The sequence below is a fragment of the Sorex fumeus genome, unplaced genomic scaffold (genome assembly GCF_029834395.1).
Source record: "Sorex fumeus unplaced genomic scaffold, SorFum_2.1 ptg000044l, whole genome shotgun sequence".
NCBI lineage: Eukaryota > Metazoa > Chordata > Mammalia > Eulipotyphla > Soricidae > Sorex > Sorex fumeus.
Genome location: NW_026606101.1, coordinates 53,787,064 through 53,802,150, shown reverse-complemented (window position 1 = coordinate 53,802,150; position 15,087 = coordinate 53,787,064). Strand labels below are relative to the sequence as shown.

Below are 15,087 nucleotides of genomic sequence, written 5' to 3'. Positions count from 1 at the left end.
AAAAAATTACAGAGTTTTTTCCCAAAGTTATATAAATTTCTGCTGAGTGTATATGACAATTCATGTTGACTTTTATATTTACCAAACTTTGGCATAATTAAGAATTTTTATATTTTGCTGGTCAGCTGGCTCTTCGCTCTATGATAATAATGTCATAATTGAGGTGGAAATTATCCCCGACCCTCTGAGTTTGAATATCTCTTTATAGTACAACATTTAAAATATTTCCTTCCTAGACTATGAAACATCAAACCCCACGATCATTTTTGCTTTGCATAAAGTGCTCTCACTTCCACCCACCTCTTTTTACTTTATGTATTTTGGATTTCTCACCAAATCTTTGCTTACTATAATAAAGCCCTAAAAAGTGACAGACCTTACTGCTGACTTTGAGGTGTTTTGGAAGCACAGTCCATAGAGTTTGAAATCTTGACTACCAGCAAGGATGAAATCTTGAGAAGCTTGTAGCTGTTCTGGTTGCTCTCAAAAAAAGAGTCGATGTTTTCTTTTTGTGGAGTTCAACCAGTATTTTGTATATCCTTGATATCAACCCCTTGTCAGATGTGTATTCAGCAAATATCCTGTCCCATTCTGTAGACTGTCTTTGTATTTTGGTCACTGTTTCTTTTGAGCTCCATGGCTTGGAGACCAGCCACACATTCTAGTGGAAAAGGCAGCTCAGTTAGAGAAAGGAGCACGAAATAAAGGGTGTTGGGAGGATCCTCCCAGGATGGGAGATCCATGCTGAAAGTGGACTGTGGACCGAACATGATTGCCACTCAATGCCTCTGTTGCAAACCACAACGCCCAAAAGAAGAGAGAGAACAAAAGGGAATGCCCTGCCACAGAGGCAGGGTGGGATGGGGGTGGGGCGTGGGAGGGATACTGGGACCTGTGGTGGTGGAAAATGGGCACTGGTGGAGGGATGGGTGTTTGATCATTGTATAATTGAAACCCAAGCACAAAAATTTGTAAATCTACAACTTGTACCTCATGGTGTTTCACTAATAAAAATTAAAAAAAAAGAGTAGGGGAATCTTTTCCAGAAGATGCTCAGTTACACATACAGGTTGACAGCCATGGACAGTTATCACTATGCTGTTGTTCCAAGGGTCAGGGGTCACTCCCTGCCCAAAGACTAGGGCTTGGGTCATGCTGAGAGCTGCATGCTGGTGACCTTTCTAAACTGCTTCTGAAGACACATTCCAGAGAGTCAGATTTTTTTCTGCAGCATCATCCAAGTTTCCTTCAACTGTGGAAGGGGAAAAGAAGACAGAGCTTGCATTTCTTCTGACTAATTTTTTTTTCTAATGAAGAAATATCCTGGGCCTCTCAATTATACTCAACACTACTTTTAGTTCTCATCTTCTCTTTCCCCTTCCTTTCTTCTTCCTCTCTTCACCTTCCTCCTCCTCTCAACTCTACTTCAGATGCCTGTGGGACAACATAATCCTGATGTTGACAGGGAAGTTTCCCCGGCAGTGGAATTCCTATAGGGTCAAGGCTGCAAGCACAGGAACCAAAGACCCTCACCTGGGACCAGCAACAGACTCAGAGAAGACTGGACCCCCCTCCAAGAGAAGCTCCAGTAGGAACAAAAGACCAGGAAAGGAATTTCAAAGAAGACCATTGACCACTGCCAACTCTATTACCTTGGCAACCACCCTAGCAAGGAACTTTTACCTAGGTAGAAACCCCACGTGGGGGTAGGTAAAAGCCATGTTGAACAAAAGGGAAGTGGGTGCATATGCTGCTCAAGCCCTTATGTTGCTTGTGCCCATGTGGCCGAGCACATGTGTCACCTGCATCTCACCTCTTGAAATGTATACTTCATGCTGTTATATCTAATGCTGGGGTGTGTGTAGTGGTACTTCCCTCCTTTGAAGAAGCCTGCATCCTCTCTTAAGCATGTTACATTCTCTCAATTTCCCTCCTTCTGCTTTCTAAAATCCTCCAAATAAAATCAGCTTTTACTTTACTGCTCGCATGCTTCTGACATTGTTTTCTGCGAGGCAAGACAAGAATCCAGTTACCAGACCTAGCAAAGGGATTCTTCTCAGTAGTGGAATGGGTGGAGTGGGTATATCCCTATTAAGGCCAGGGATTGAAATCTCCTGGGTAAGGGAGGCAGCTTTCAAAAGCAGCCAAGTAGTTTTATTATGCTCACTTCCATTTCCTTATTAGTTTGTCATGTAGGTGCCACATTGGCATTCCTTGTATTATTCTAATCTGAAACTTTTTCAATAATGAATATTTTTCAAGTGCATTCATCAATCCACATTCCAAACTGAAAGGGGAGAGAGGTTCTTTTGATATCCTTCTCCTTTGTCAATTTTGTTTGCAGGTCACAGGTGACAGGGTATTTCATTTTACAAAGGAGTACAAATTTCTCAATTTTCAAACCTGTTATCTAGATTTAAAATCTAGTGATGTAAAATGAACCGGTTGGTGTATGAAGGAGCCGCAGATCTGCCCCTTTACATATGAATGGGTTCTTAACAGAGGCTTTTGGAACAGTCCAGTGTCATTCACAGAAAATTTAGGGAATTATTCATCACTGATTGTATTACAAGTAAGTTTTCTCTCACCCACTTTGGGGCAAAAATAGCACTGTTTTACAGAAAGATTACATTTCTGTCTGCTTTGATGATTTCCACTCTAAATTAAGCCCTACATAGACCATTGGGGATTGCATCATTTGAATAAAAATAAACAGACAAAACCCTGACAATTCTCCCTTTTTCTCTTACAGATTCTTTTTCTTCTTCATTTGTGGGGGAGGGGAAGAGAGGGGAGGAGAGAATATCCTGACATTTCCCAAAGAATCACTCTTCCTTAGCACGCGACTCTAGGCTGCACCACGAATGCCTGGATTCACTCAATTCCTCTGAACTCATGGTCCCTCCCTGCCCCATCTCACCTGACCGGCTCCTAAGGGAACCCTTAGTGAACTCTCAGCAGCCCAGTTCTGAAGAAATCAGGCTAAAATAAATAATATAGGATTCCAAATTGTAGTTCTGTTCTTTATGAAATCTTGTGCACCAAGCTAGAAGATGCTTCATCATCCCAAGAGAATGTGTCTACTTGTGTGTTTCATAGGATGGCACCACTGGTGTGAGGTGTTCTCAAGCAAAAGGACCCCATTTCTTTTCCTCAGTACCACAATACCCCATATTAGGAATTCAATAGTACTGCAGTAATTGAAGACGTGGACTTGTTTTTATCAAAGCCTGGACCTGAATCTTGGATGAGCCACTTAAGAGATACGAAAATCTGTTTCCCAGTCTGGTCAATGAGACAAAGTGAATAATCCCTGCCTTAGCTGGAACAGAGGACTAGCAGCTTATATAAACAACTGTCCTTATACATGGTATTCGGGGTGGAAGGTGGGTGCTGCAGTTTCTGTATTGCCTCGTCACATTTCTCTATGATTCCCAAGAGTGTCATAGTTATAGCATTTAGTGTGGGTGCAGAGAATGCTTGAAATTAACTGAAAGCATGACCTTCTAAGAGTCTTTGCCTCCCGATATTCCTGGAGACTTGGGTGACTCTGACCTGGAGCTCATTCTCCCACCCCATCTCCACTACTTCCAACCAGCCCAGCCTCCCAGGCCTAGTTCAGGTCCCTTGAACTCTCCCTGGAGACTTTCCTCCGCCCCATCCTGGCTCTTGGCATCCTGCCAGCTGCCATGGAAACAGGTTCCAGGGCAACAAAGGAGGTTGCTGGGGCCTTTTTTCTTCCTAGTCCCGTTGATGAGGCTTTTCAGACCTCAAAGACTCAAGTGCTGTGCACTTACCAGGGCACTTTCGGGCATTCACTCAGGTGGAATTTGGATTTCCTCTGCAGCCAATAGAACCATGTCCACCAGCCTGACCACTTGCGAATGGAAGAAGGTCTTCTATGAGAAGATGGAGGTAGCAAAGCCAGCTGACAGCTGGGAGCTCATCATGGACCCCAACCTCAAACCCAATGAGCTGGCTCCAGGCTGGAAACAGTACTTGGAGCAGCATGCTTCAGGCAGGTGAGAGACTGGGGTTGGGCGGTGGTGGGGGGAGATGGTGGAAGGTGGGAACAATCCAGCAGGTAGTGTCTGGGGCACTACTCAGGATGCACCTTTCAAGGGGGAGCAGAGAGAATTGTGGAGACCAGTCCTGTGGTCTCAAAAGCTAGGAGCAGGGAAAGAATTTTCTAGTGGTTCAAGGAAAAGTTGTGCTAACCCCAGCGTTACAACTGGCTCCCTGCGGACCCTGGACAAATTTGCTTATGTTTCTGAGCCTCAGTAAATGAAAAGCTGTAATATCTTCCATGTGTCTGCATTCTCTGACATTTTGAGTGTTTTCATATTTCACGCTCTCCTAAAAAGTGGTTCAAAATGAGGGGAAGAAACCATCAGGCCCACTGGGAAAGTCTTGGCTTTGGAGGTAGGGGGTCATTGCTTTATTATGTGAAATAGTCAATCAACTTGTTACTTTGACTTAAACACACACACACACACACACACAAACACACACACACACAAACACACACACACACACGTTCATTTTTTGCTTCCTGTTCCTAGAAGCTGTTTTCATAGTAAAATGACCCCGTGAACCTGGGTAAGTCCCCATTCCTTTATGGATCTGGTTTTCACATTTGCAAAAGTAAGGGGCTAGCCTTAGATCATCGAGCAAGGCGACTCAGCTTTAACTAGGACTTCCCCTAGGTCCACTGGGATCAATTTCTTATGTTTCATAGAATAAGCTTGTCTTTCACAGTGCAAGGGATCCTTGAGGCCAAAGAGATATCATCACTGAAGTAAAATTCCCTACACAGACAGTTCAAATTCATCTCTAGTGTGTGTGCAGAGCTGGGATTATCAATTCTAGGACAGAGAAAACCCCTGAGTTCCTGGGGAGACCATTAGATGACCTTGTTTTTATGCATGTTCAAAGAATTGGATGCACTAACTGGGTGGCTTCACATGTTTGCATATGATGCGTCTTGTGGTGCAGGATAGCATAGAGGGTGGGAAAAGAAGGAGGCATGCTGTGAGTGGAGAGTTTGCATTTTCCCTCATCTCCCAAGACAGGAAAATATTAGAGTGAACCTGTCTTTGGTACAAAACACAGAAAAGTTAACATGGGTTGGTTCATTTCAATTCAGGAAGTATCTATGTGGGTGTCTGCTATGTGCTGGGTTCTGTCCTGGCTCTAGCTTTGTGCATGAATAGTCTCTTTCTCTTGTAAGTAAGAGATACATGGCTTCATGATCATTAAAGTTCTCTCCCACTACGTCTGTTATTTCAGGATTTAAGATCTGGGTCTGTCTTGAAAAAGGGAAAACAACTCTTATTAAAGGTCTTGAATTTGCTTGGGGAAATAGATAAATAGGAAATAGATAGCGAAAAGCTACAAACAGGGGGGCTGGAAAGATAGCACAGTGGGTAGTGTGTTTGCCTTGCACAAGGCCGACCCAGGTTCAATTCCCAGCATCCCATATGGTCCCCCAAGCACTGCCAGGAGTAATTCCTGCGTGCATAAGCCAGGAGTAATCCCTGTGCATCGGCGGGTGTGACCAAAAAAGCAAAAAAAAAAAAAACAAAAACAAAAACAAAAAACAAAACAAACCCGAAAAACACCTAAAACAGGAGTCCAGGATCAGAGATTGAGGGGCTTAGTTCATGGTTTTTTGTCCCAGGCTCAGCTGTTCATATTCCTAGCTGGTGACCATATGGCTTCAGATAGAGCTGAAGACCTGTTTTCCCAGTGCTTACTCTGTCCATTGGCTCCTTCAAGCCCAACTTTGGGATGCATGAGTTCCGTTGTTCCACATCTCTGACCCAGCAGAGGAAGAGGGTAGGCCATTCTGGTCAGAATCAATCAAAATATTCTGCTCACAAACCCTGCCTTAAGCTGTGTTATGTATTCCTAGATGTTTTTATTGTGAGGGGACTTCTGAGTTCAAAGGCAGGGTTTGAATTGCTGGTCTGTATGTTGGACCATGTGATGCTTGACACATGATGGTTACCTAGTGGTGATTTGTGGGATTGAGTTCTTCATGAGTGGTCCTTCAGGAGCATCACACATGGACTCAGAGAGAGTTAACAGTAAGGGCAGAGAGCCCAGCTGAGCCTTGGTTGCTTGTATAGACTTGTAATAGCTTAGGAGAGTTCCATCTCAAAGAGAAAAGAAACTGCCCCTGAAGGAAATAAAAGAGCCATTGCCCAAGGAGATCAAGTACTGAGGCGGAGTGAGGTAGTGGGCTTGACTAGTTGCAGGTCACACCCCTCCAATTTTCCTGGGGCTGATTCTCTGGAAGACCCAGTCTGGCTACATATGTATCCATACCTTTATCAGTCTATTATGTCAGGCTGCTATCCCAATCCATGCCTTTATCCTTTATCATCCTGGATAATCAGTGCTTAGCACAGTAAAAACTATCTTGTCTGCACAGCAGAAGGCCTAGTCCCTCCATTTTAGTAGAGATTCCTAGGAGATTACACAGAGTTTTGGACGCCATAATCCTTCACTTACTGCTCTGTTTCACAGATAAGAAATAAGACTTAGAAAGTGGGAGTGACCCTGGAGTTCTATCCAGATTCATGTCCTTTGTGCGGTGGTGGTGAGTGGCTGAGAAACTAAGGCCACCAAATGGCACACAAACGGCAGGGTCAAGCGCACTGCTGGAAACTAGATGGCTCTTGCACCCGACTCCTGAGTGCACTGCCACAGTCCCCAGGGAGCTCACTAGGCATAGGCAGAAGTCAGCAGGCGTCCAGTGCTAATGAACACAGCAGCGGTAAACAGTTGCTTCCACGTCTACGCTCAGGCCCACAAAGTTTTCCTTATCCTATCTCCTCCTGGACAGGGTATCTCTGGAGAAGAGCCCATCCTCTGTGTTTCTCCCTTCCCCGCCCCGCAGGTTCCACTGCTCCTGGTGCTGGCACACCTGGCAGTCGGCCCACGTGGTCATCCTCTTCCACTTCTACCTGGATCGCGCCCAGCGCACGGGCTCGGTGCGCATGCGCGTCTTCAAGCAGCTGTGCTACGAGTGCGGCACTTCGCGGCTGGACGAATCCAGCATGCTGGAGGAGAACATCGAGAACCTGGTGGACAACCTCATCACCAGCCTGCGCGAGCAGTGCTACGAAGAGGACGGTGGCCAGTACCGCATCCACGTGGCCAGCCGCCCCGACAGTGGGTCCCACCGCAGCGAGTTCTGCGAGGCCTGCCAGGCGGGCATCGTGCACTGGAAGCCCAGTGAGAAGCTGCTGGAGGAGGAGGCGACCACCTACACCTTTGCTAGGGCCTCCAAGTCGAAGACCCAGGAGGCCTTGGGCTTTAACTTCTTCTCCCTTCGCTGGTGCCTCTTCTGGGCCTCGCTCTGTCTGATCGTCGTGTACTTGCAGTTCTCATTCCGTGGTTCTGCCTTCCTTTAGTGGAGCCGGCTCCGGGTGGGAGGCTGGAACGTGGCGGGGGGGGGGGGGGGTGGTTGGGGGAGGAAACCCGGTCTGGTCCTGATTCTGCCACTTGTTCAGTGATAACATTGGACAACTCAGTGACCTCCTTGAGTCTCAACTTTATTGAGAATGGGAGGTCTGCTTTAGAAGATTCTTAATGACCTGTCCATAAAATTTTCATTGTTTGGGGTGCAGAGGAGAAGGGTGATATGAAAATGATAGGACTCTTTAGGTTTGGTATCAAAACTAAGCCATAGAAGAGATATCTGTCCCTCCTCCCCTCCATCTCTATTCCTGCATTTGCTTCATTCCTATATTCCATACCACATTAGGAACCCAGTAGGTTCTTTCTTTGGTCCCTGCCTTATACTCAAAAACTCATCTTCCTCTGGTCTTCTGACCACCATGGTATGACCATTCTCTCTGATTTTTTTTTGGGGGGGTGGGGTTCACACCCAGCGATGCTCAGGGGTTACTACTAGCTCTGCATTCAGGAATTACTCCTGGTGTTGCTTGGGGGACCATATGGGATGCCAGGGATCCAACCCAGGTGGGATGCATGCAAGGAAAATGCTCACCTGCTCCACCTCCCTGATCATCCTCTTTCAAGCAGACAATTGCCATACTCAGTGCAATAATCCATCAAGATTCTGTATCTGCACAAATCCCTTCCCTTGGAGATCCACCCCATCCTTCTGAAAGGCTCAGTTTTTTTCACTCTGGTGCTGGAGTCCTCTTGGATAGAATTAGACCAGCATGATACAATGTGCTATCCAATCATCATACGGGGATAGTTAAGTTTAAATTAATTTAAATAAAATTAACTTTATAATTCCATTCCTTAAAACAGTCTCCTTCCAAGTGTTCAGTAGTCTTTGAATGGCTAGTAGCCATTATATTGCATTAATAAAGAAGAGCATCATAGAAATTTCTCTATGAATGAGAACTCATAAAATAGGAGTTGGGTACAGGTTTAAAGATGCAGTATGAAGCCTTTTGGAGATAAGAACAGGTGGGGTGTGGTAGTTATGTCGACAAATAAATATTTAACCTCTGTCCTTCTGACTGTGAGTTGACTGGAATCTGTGTATCCTAGTGTTTTCTATGCCCCCCTTCCCCGGAAAAAGAAGGGTTGTTGAAATTCATTGAAAAACACTGTCTCATTCCTGCTTACCCTCCATTCCATTCCCCTGTCTTTTCTCATTCTCTCTCTCTCTCTCTCTCTCTCTTTCTCTCTCTCTCTCTCTCTCTCTCTCTCTCTCTCTCTCATATGCTCTGTCAGTTGGATTGGAGCAAGGAGGATACATTCTTCTTTTTAGTCTGGAATGTTTCATGGGTTTGCATATTAACCTTGCACAGGGGTCATGTTAATCTTCTCTGTCATTCAAGTTTTAGTACATATGCCTTCAAAGGGAGCACCACATTCTTATGTTTTAAAGAAATCTATTGATTGTGGTACCTCTACTTGCACGATGCAGGAGGTTATTTCTCTGCCATCCTGTATGAAAATATTTTGTAGTTATTTCTTTATTTGTTTTAGTAGCTAAGTGGAGAAGGCAGGTCTGGGGTATGGGTCTTCCAGGTGACAAATGAGGCTATGTGTATCCCTCCAGGAGAAATGACCAAAGGGACACATAATCAGTGGTGAAAGGCAACTCCACTTCCAGATCTTCTTCTGACTTTGCCTACTCATCCCAGAGGAGTGTATCATGCCTATTTCCCCTGGCATAAATATGACTTGGGCTACTGATTTAAGTTATGTAGTGATTTTTATATGGAATAGGAACCAGAAACTCTCTTACCAGAAAAACAGAAGCTCTCTACTTTAAATTATAGTTTTGGTAGCATGGTTATAATAGTGTTAACAAGTATGGTTTTGTTATACGTTACCTCTAAAATGCCCAACAGCTGCTGCCTCTGTACTTAGGTCACTCCTGGTCCTTCTCTTCTTTTACCTCGGAGTTGATTTCCCCTCTGGCTTGAAAATCTGCTCTGCAATCAAAGACCAAGAGTTTGTCACCATTCACTACTTTCATTCTCTAATTTTGTATATATACATACTAAAGATCAGTGAAATCATCAGATGTTTCTTTCTCTGACATAATTCACTTAACATGATGTCCTCCATTTCTGTCCAAGTTAAAAAAAATGGCTGCTTTTTCCTTACAGTTGTGTAATATTTCATATATTTTTTTAATCAGTTGTCATGGGAAATTTAGTTTGTTTAGATATCCTAGCTGTTATACTTAATACTGCAGCGAATCAGGTGTATATGTATAGTTTTGAGTTAATGTGTTCTTGGGGTAGATGTGAGAAGTAGAAACATGGACTACTGTGGAAACTCTATTTGAGAAGTCTCCATACAGACTGACCCAGATGATATTCTCATTAACAGTGAAAGAGTGAAAGACTTTTTTTACCCATCCCCTCCTACACTGGTTGTTTCCAGTCTTTTAGATACATGTGATTCATGTATTTTAGATACATGTGATGTTAATTGTATTTACCTGATGATCAGTGACACATTTTCATAAGCCTAGTTAGTGGTCATCAATGTATTCTCTTCAGAAAAGTGAGTTTGCTCTCTATGTCTTTTGGTGGGGCTATTTCTGTTTCTGAGTTTTGTGAGTGTTTTACATGTCTTGAATATTAGCCCATTATCTGGTCTATTGTGTGCAAATGTTGTTTTCCATTTAGCTTGGTGTCTTTAGCATTTGTGATGTGAACTAGTAGGCATGGTAGATTGTACTCACCTATGTCAGCTGCAAAGGATGCTCAGCTGGGCCTACACAGAGTATGAGTCTCATGGGGTTTTGTTCAGTTACAAACACATGGTGGCTTCTGGTAAGATAAATGTCATTAGCATGAGAGTCAGTCTCTTTTTTTTCCTTTGGTTTTTGGTCTTTGGGCCACACCCAAAAATGCTCAGGGGTTACTCCTGGCTCTGCACCTAGGAATTACTCTTGTTGGGCTCAAGGGACCATATTGAAAACTGGAGATCAAACTCAGGTTGGTTCCATGCAGTGCAAACACCCTACAAACTGTATTATTGCTCTGGCCCCCCAAATGGTCTCTTGAGGTCTCCTGTCCGTCCTCTGCCTTGGTAATCCTTGGGAGTCTCAGGGATATCTGGAGAAGCAGAGTATGGATGAATAGGAGCCAGAAGGTCCATTGGCACTTAGATTAGTGGTATTAGAAGTATTTTCAAGGGTAAGGGGCAGGTGTTGAACACAGTACCCTTCAGTTGAGAGATGAAGAGCCACTTTAAATATGAGTGAAGCATAGAGGAGAGACAAAGTAAGATAAGGTCCAAGGAAAATTCCAGAAGATAGCTCAGTCTTCTCAGTATGTAAGTACACTTGTGTTTTTCATATTTAACTAAAATAACCCTTCTTTGTTTCTGCATTCCCTCTATTGCCATGAATTTGTTTTTATGACCCAAAGTAAAATTTCTCAAAACAACAGATAATACTTATTTGTACTGATACTTTCTACCTAACTTATGGAAGTCTCATTTTTATATCTATATGGAAAACTGTTACTTCAAACCCTATTATACTTTGGCCACATTTCTGCTCATAGTTTACTAGTCTCACTGCTGTATTCTTTTTTTCTTATTCAGACTCCAGTGTGGTACTTTATCCTTATTTTCTCACTTCTTTTTTCTCTACATTTCAATATTTTCACTTTTACCTATTCCTGATATACATATGTCCCAGGGATATACATATGTCACTTTATTTCTCTTCAGAAACATGTACTTACTTGTGACTTATTTTAGTGTTATCAATAAACTCCTGACCTTTTTAACTCCTCTAAGAATTTCCACTGAGCTCCAGACACACTGATTAATCTTTTAATCTGTCTTTTGGGAGTGTCCCTTGAAAGCAACACTACCAAAGCTGATATCACCACTTTGCCAACCAAACTTGCTCTTCCTAGTTCTTTGAAATCTTGGAATTACCTCCTGACACTTTCTCATTGTACTGATGGGTCACCGTAACCTGTGGATTATTTTTCCCAATTACCCCTCCTGGTTGGGTTGGTCTCCTTGCTTTTCTTTCCACTGACCATTGCCTTAACTCATAATTTGATGCTTCTTCCCTTATTAATAATTTTTCTTGTAACCTCTCTGCTTACAGTGTACCCTTCACTCAGCCACTATCCCAGAATGATTTTCTAATAGTTAAATATGATCATCTCATTCCCTTGCTCTTCCAGACCTCCTTCCTGCTTATGGGTAAAAAACTAAGTCTCATGAGTCTGGTACAGCTCATTTCCCAGACAATAATAATAATATTGCTTATTGAGAAGGCGCTCAATAAGCATTTGCTTATAATAATAATAATATAATTTCAAACAATTTTCCATGTGAGGATTATAGTAAGGACTTAATGTGCTTTGTCTCATTAGTTCTGAAAACAATCCCTTTGAGGCAGGTAATAATAATAATATTTTGAACTGAGGTTTAGAGAGGTTAAGAAACTGGTTCATAGTAACCCATTTAGTAGGTTTTGGGGCTGAGGTTGAAATTCAGTGTCCCCTTGGTTCAGGACTTATGTTCTCAATCTATCAAGCATAATTATCACACCAAGCATAATGTCCTCATTATGCTATCCTGCTGCTCTAATCAAGGTAATGATTCTCAAATTCCAGTGTTCACTCTCTCTGGAATACTGTTGTCATTTGGCTTTGAAGAATTTTTTTCTTTGGTATTAGCTTGAGCATAATATCCTGTGTGAAGCCTTCTTCATGGCCTCAGGTGGTAAATCAAATTAAGGTATTACCACCTTGAAGCTATCTTCCACTACTTCTACTATGCTTTTGGTAATGTATCATTTCTATTTCTTGGCACATGTGTGTGCTGACCACTGTCAGTTGTTTTTCATCTTTCTATCACCAGTGCCTGGCACAAATTAACTGCTTCATCAGAATGGCTAATTAGATTCCTGTCTGGTTGAATGCAAGATTTCCTATTGAGTTTCCCATTTTCTTACTAAGAACCATCATATGTGTCTGGTACTGATAGACCATCAAAGTGGAAAGAAGGGGGCATCTGACTTTGTGCCAGCTACTGTAAATAATTTCATTGTCATAAAATCCCATGCACTAGGCATCACACCTATCCATACCTATAAAGAGGAAACCGGTTTAACAAGCTGCATAATTTTGTAGGTTTTGTGACTTGGTTTTTAAAGACTGGGTCAGCAGTCCAGACTTCCAAGAAATTAAGAATTATATATGCTTGCTTGTTTGAACTCAAAACATGACTAATGTTGAGACTAAGATCCTGAACAAGGACCACAACCCTTTAATCCTAATGGGTAGAGTCACCTATGACCATCTGGATGATAGTTGCACTTCAGAAATAAATCTCGAAGAGAGAGAGAGAGAGAGAGAGAGAGAGAGACAGACAGACAGACAGACAGAGACAGGTCACAAAGATAAATAGACATAGTCCCTGATGTGAAGAGTTTACAACATGTACTAGTCAATACTGAGCCTGTTAAGAGGACAGCCTCATATTAATATAATATGATTATATTTAAGCTTGAGAGGTAAGAAATGGTTTCCTAGAGTAGGAGTCTTAAGAGGAACAATATTAAGGGTGGGCAGAAGTGGTCAAGAGGTCAAGAGGACTGACAAGGAGCTATATGCACCTTAGAATACATTATGAAAGATGCATCAGAGGCAAAGCTCATTCATGTTCAGAAAGAATAAAGTTACTGAGTCACAGATGATAAGAGCAGGGAAATTAAGTCAGAGCAATCTTGGGCACTATCTAGAACAAGGCAAAAACCAAGGCAGGTTGGGGGCTGGAGTGATAGCACAGCGGGTAGGGCATTTGCCTTGCACGCGGCCGGCCCGAGTTCGATTACCAGCATCCCATATAGTCCCCTGAGTACTGCCAGGGATAATTGCTGAGTGCAGAGCCAGGAGTAACATCTGTTCATTGCCAGGTGTGACCCCAAAAAGCAAAACAACAACAACAACAAAAAAACCCCCCAAAACCAAGGCAGGTTGGAGTTGTGTGACTCAAACTTTGGTTGTGACTCCAACTTTGGTCTGGTATCAGGAGGTAGTCTTTTAATTTATGATAGATACTTTATTATCATGTAAAACTTGTATTTAAAAGCAAAAAAAGTTAGTGCCTAGCTGCAACTTTACTCTCATCCTTCTACAAAATTCAACTTTCAATGTATTTTGTGCTGAGCACTAATCTATTTTAAAGGAAGAATTACAACCCCCCTCCCAATTTTTCCATCCATCTTTCTTTTTCATCAAGTAGCTGAGATGGACTTCAGATCTCATACTTAGACATAGAAATGATGATCTATTTAAGTGCTCTGTGTGCAATGAAAATTTGGACTGTAAAATGATAAACTACTAGCTTTAGTCAAACAACACAGAAAGCTTTGTTTATTTATGGTGAAAATAAGATCAATTTTCTCATTTAATAATCAGTGAAAGTAGACAATTTGTTTCTGGTCATGAATTTTCCCTTAGTTGAATTCAATTAAGAACAATTTTAGTATAGATGATTATCCTTTTGCCTCTTTGTTTCTTTTTGTTTTTTTCTAAATGAGTAACTTTCTTAAAGACCTAAGTGTACCTACATACACTATATAATAAGTCCATGAAATAAAAATAAATTCTCCTATACACAATATTTTAATTTTATAAGTATATGAGTGTTTTACACATTAAAATGTTTTTTATAGATGGTAATAAAGAGAAAAACAGTCACTGATATTTATGAACTAATACTATTGGCATTCTCCTGATAAATACAAACAATTTCACAGACTATCCACCTTAGACAAAAACCCTCTAAGTTGATGGCAGATAAAGGTAAGCCTTAGACCATTCCATTATCATATCTGATTATAGATGTTTTAGTATGAAGCTAGATTATAGTTCAAACCACAAAAATGCTGGCACAGTCCCCTATTCTGGTCCATTTGAATGACTACTTTATTTTTATTGGTCGCACTTCTTGCCTTGTTCGATTCCCACATTCTAAAGAAGAACTGTCAGATCCCCCAAATAGAATCACTCTCCTATCTTCTGATATCATCGAATTCATAGCAAAACCCACTTGCATGACTTTCCCCCCATGTGACAGATATCCCAGGGCCATACCAAGTCCTTGTTAATATCCACTTACTGAGAGATTTCACTGGTTGAGTGCAGCCTGGCTCATTTCAATGTCAAGTGAAGTTGTTTGATAAAAGTTTTAGGAAAATGGGGTTAGAGAGTGAGCCCAAAGAATAGATCATATGCTTTGCATGTGGGAAGCCTGGCTCTGGTCCCCAGCAGCACAAGAACATGCCAGGAACAGGCCCTCATCATCTAGCACTGTTGGATATGGACCCAAAACAAAACAAAATTTTGGGGAAGTATACTTAAGAGAGAGTATTTAAGTTATCTGTTGGATAGCAGTTATTTATTTAAGTTAACAACAATTTGGTGACATAAAAGAATAACAACTATTTCATCTTCTCTCATGGTTGAGAGTCAGGACTATGTAAAGAACTCAACTCAGCAGATATTATTCTGGGCCTCCCGTAATGTCTCAGATAATGGCTGAAACAGAAGCATGTAGGGCTGATTTGGTATCTCTCATTATAAAGTCCTCAGATTT

General features: G+C 42.1%; 1 protein-coding gene and 1 non-coding gene across 2 annotated transcripts; one reads left to right on the top strand and one right to left on the bottom strand.

Annotated features, from left to right (window-relative positions):
• The first annotated feature begins 3,858 nt into the window (after positions 1-3,858).
• On the top strand, positions 3,859-7,421 carry RTP2 (receptor transporter protein 2). Its single transcript, XM_056122078.1, has 2 exons — positions 3,859-4,022; positions 6,905-7,421. The coding sequence occupies exons 1-2, from the start codon at positions 3,859-3,861 to the stop codon at positions 7,419-7,421; spliced, it is 681 nt and encodes a 226-aa protein (XP_055978053.1).
• Positions 7,422-8,756: 1,335 nt separating this feature from the next.
• Positions 8,757-8,861, bottom strand: LOC130030836 (U6 spliceosomal RNA). The gene has a single exon (XR_008793514.1). It is a non-coding gene; the product is annotated as a U6 spliceosomal RNA (small nuclear RNA).
• Positions 8,862-15,087: the final 6,226 nt, after the last annotated feature.

Coding starts and splice junctions, on each gene's coding strand:
- RTP2 (XM_056122078.1), top strand. CDS start 3,859: ATGTCCACCAGCCTGACCACTTGCGAATGGAAGAAGGTCTTCTATGAG. Junction 4,023..6,904: donor GAGCAGCATGCTTCAGGCAG/GTGAGAGACTGG, acceptor CCCGCCCCGCAG/GTTCCACTGCTCCTGGTGCT.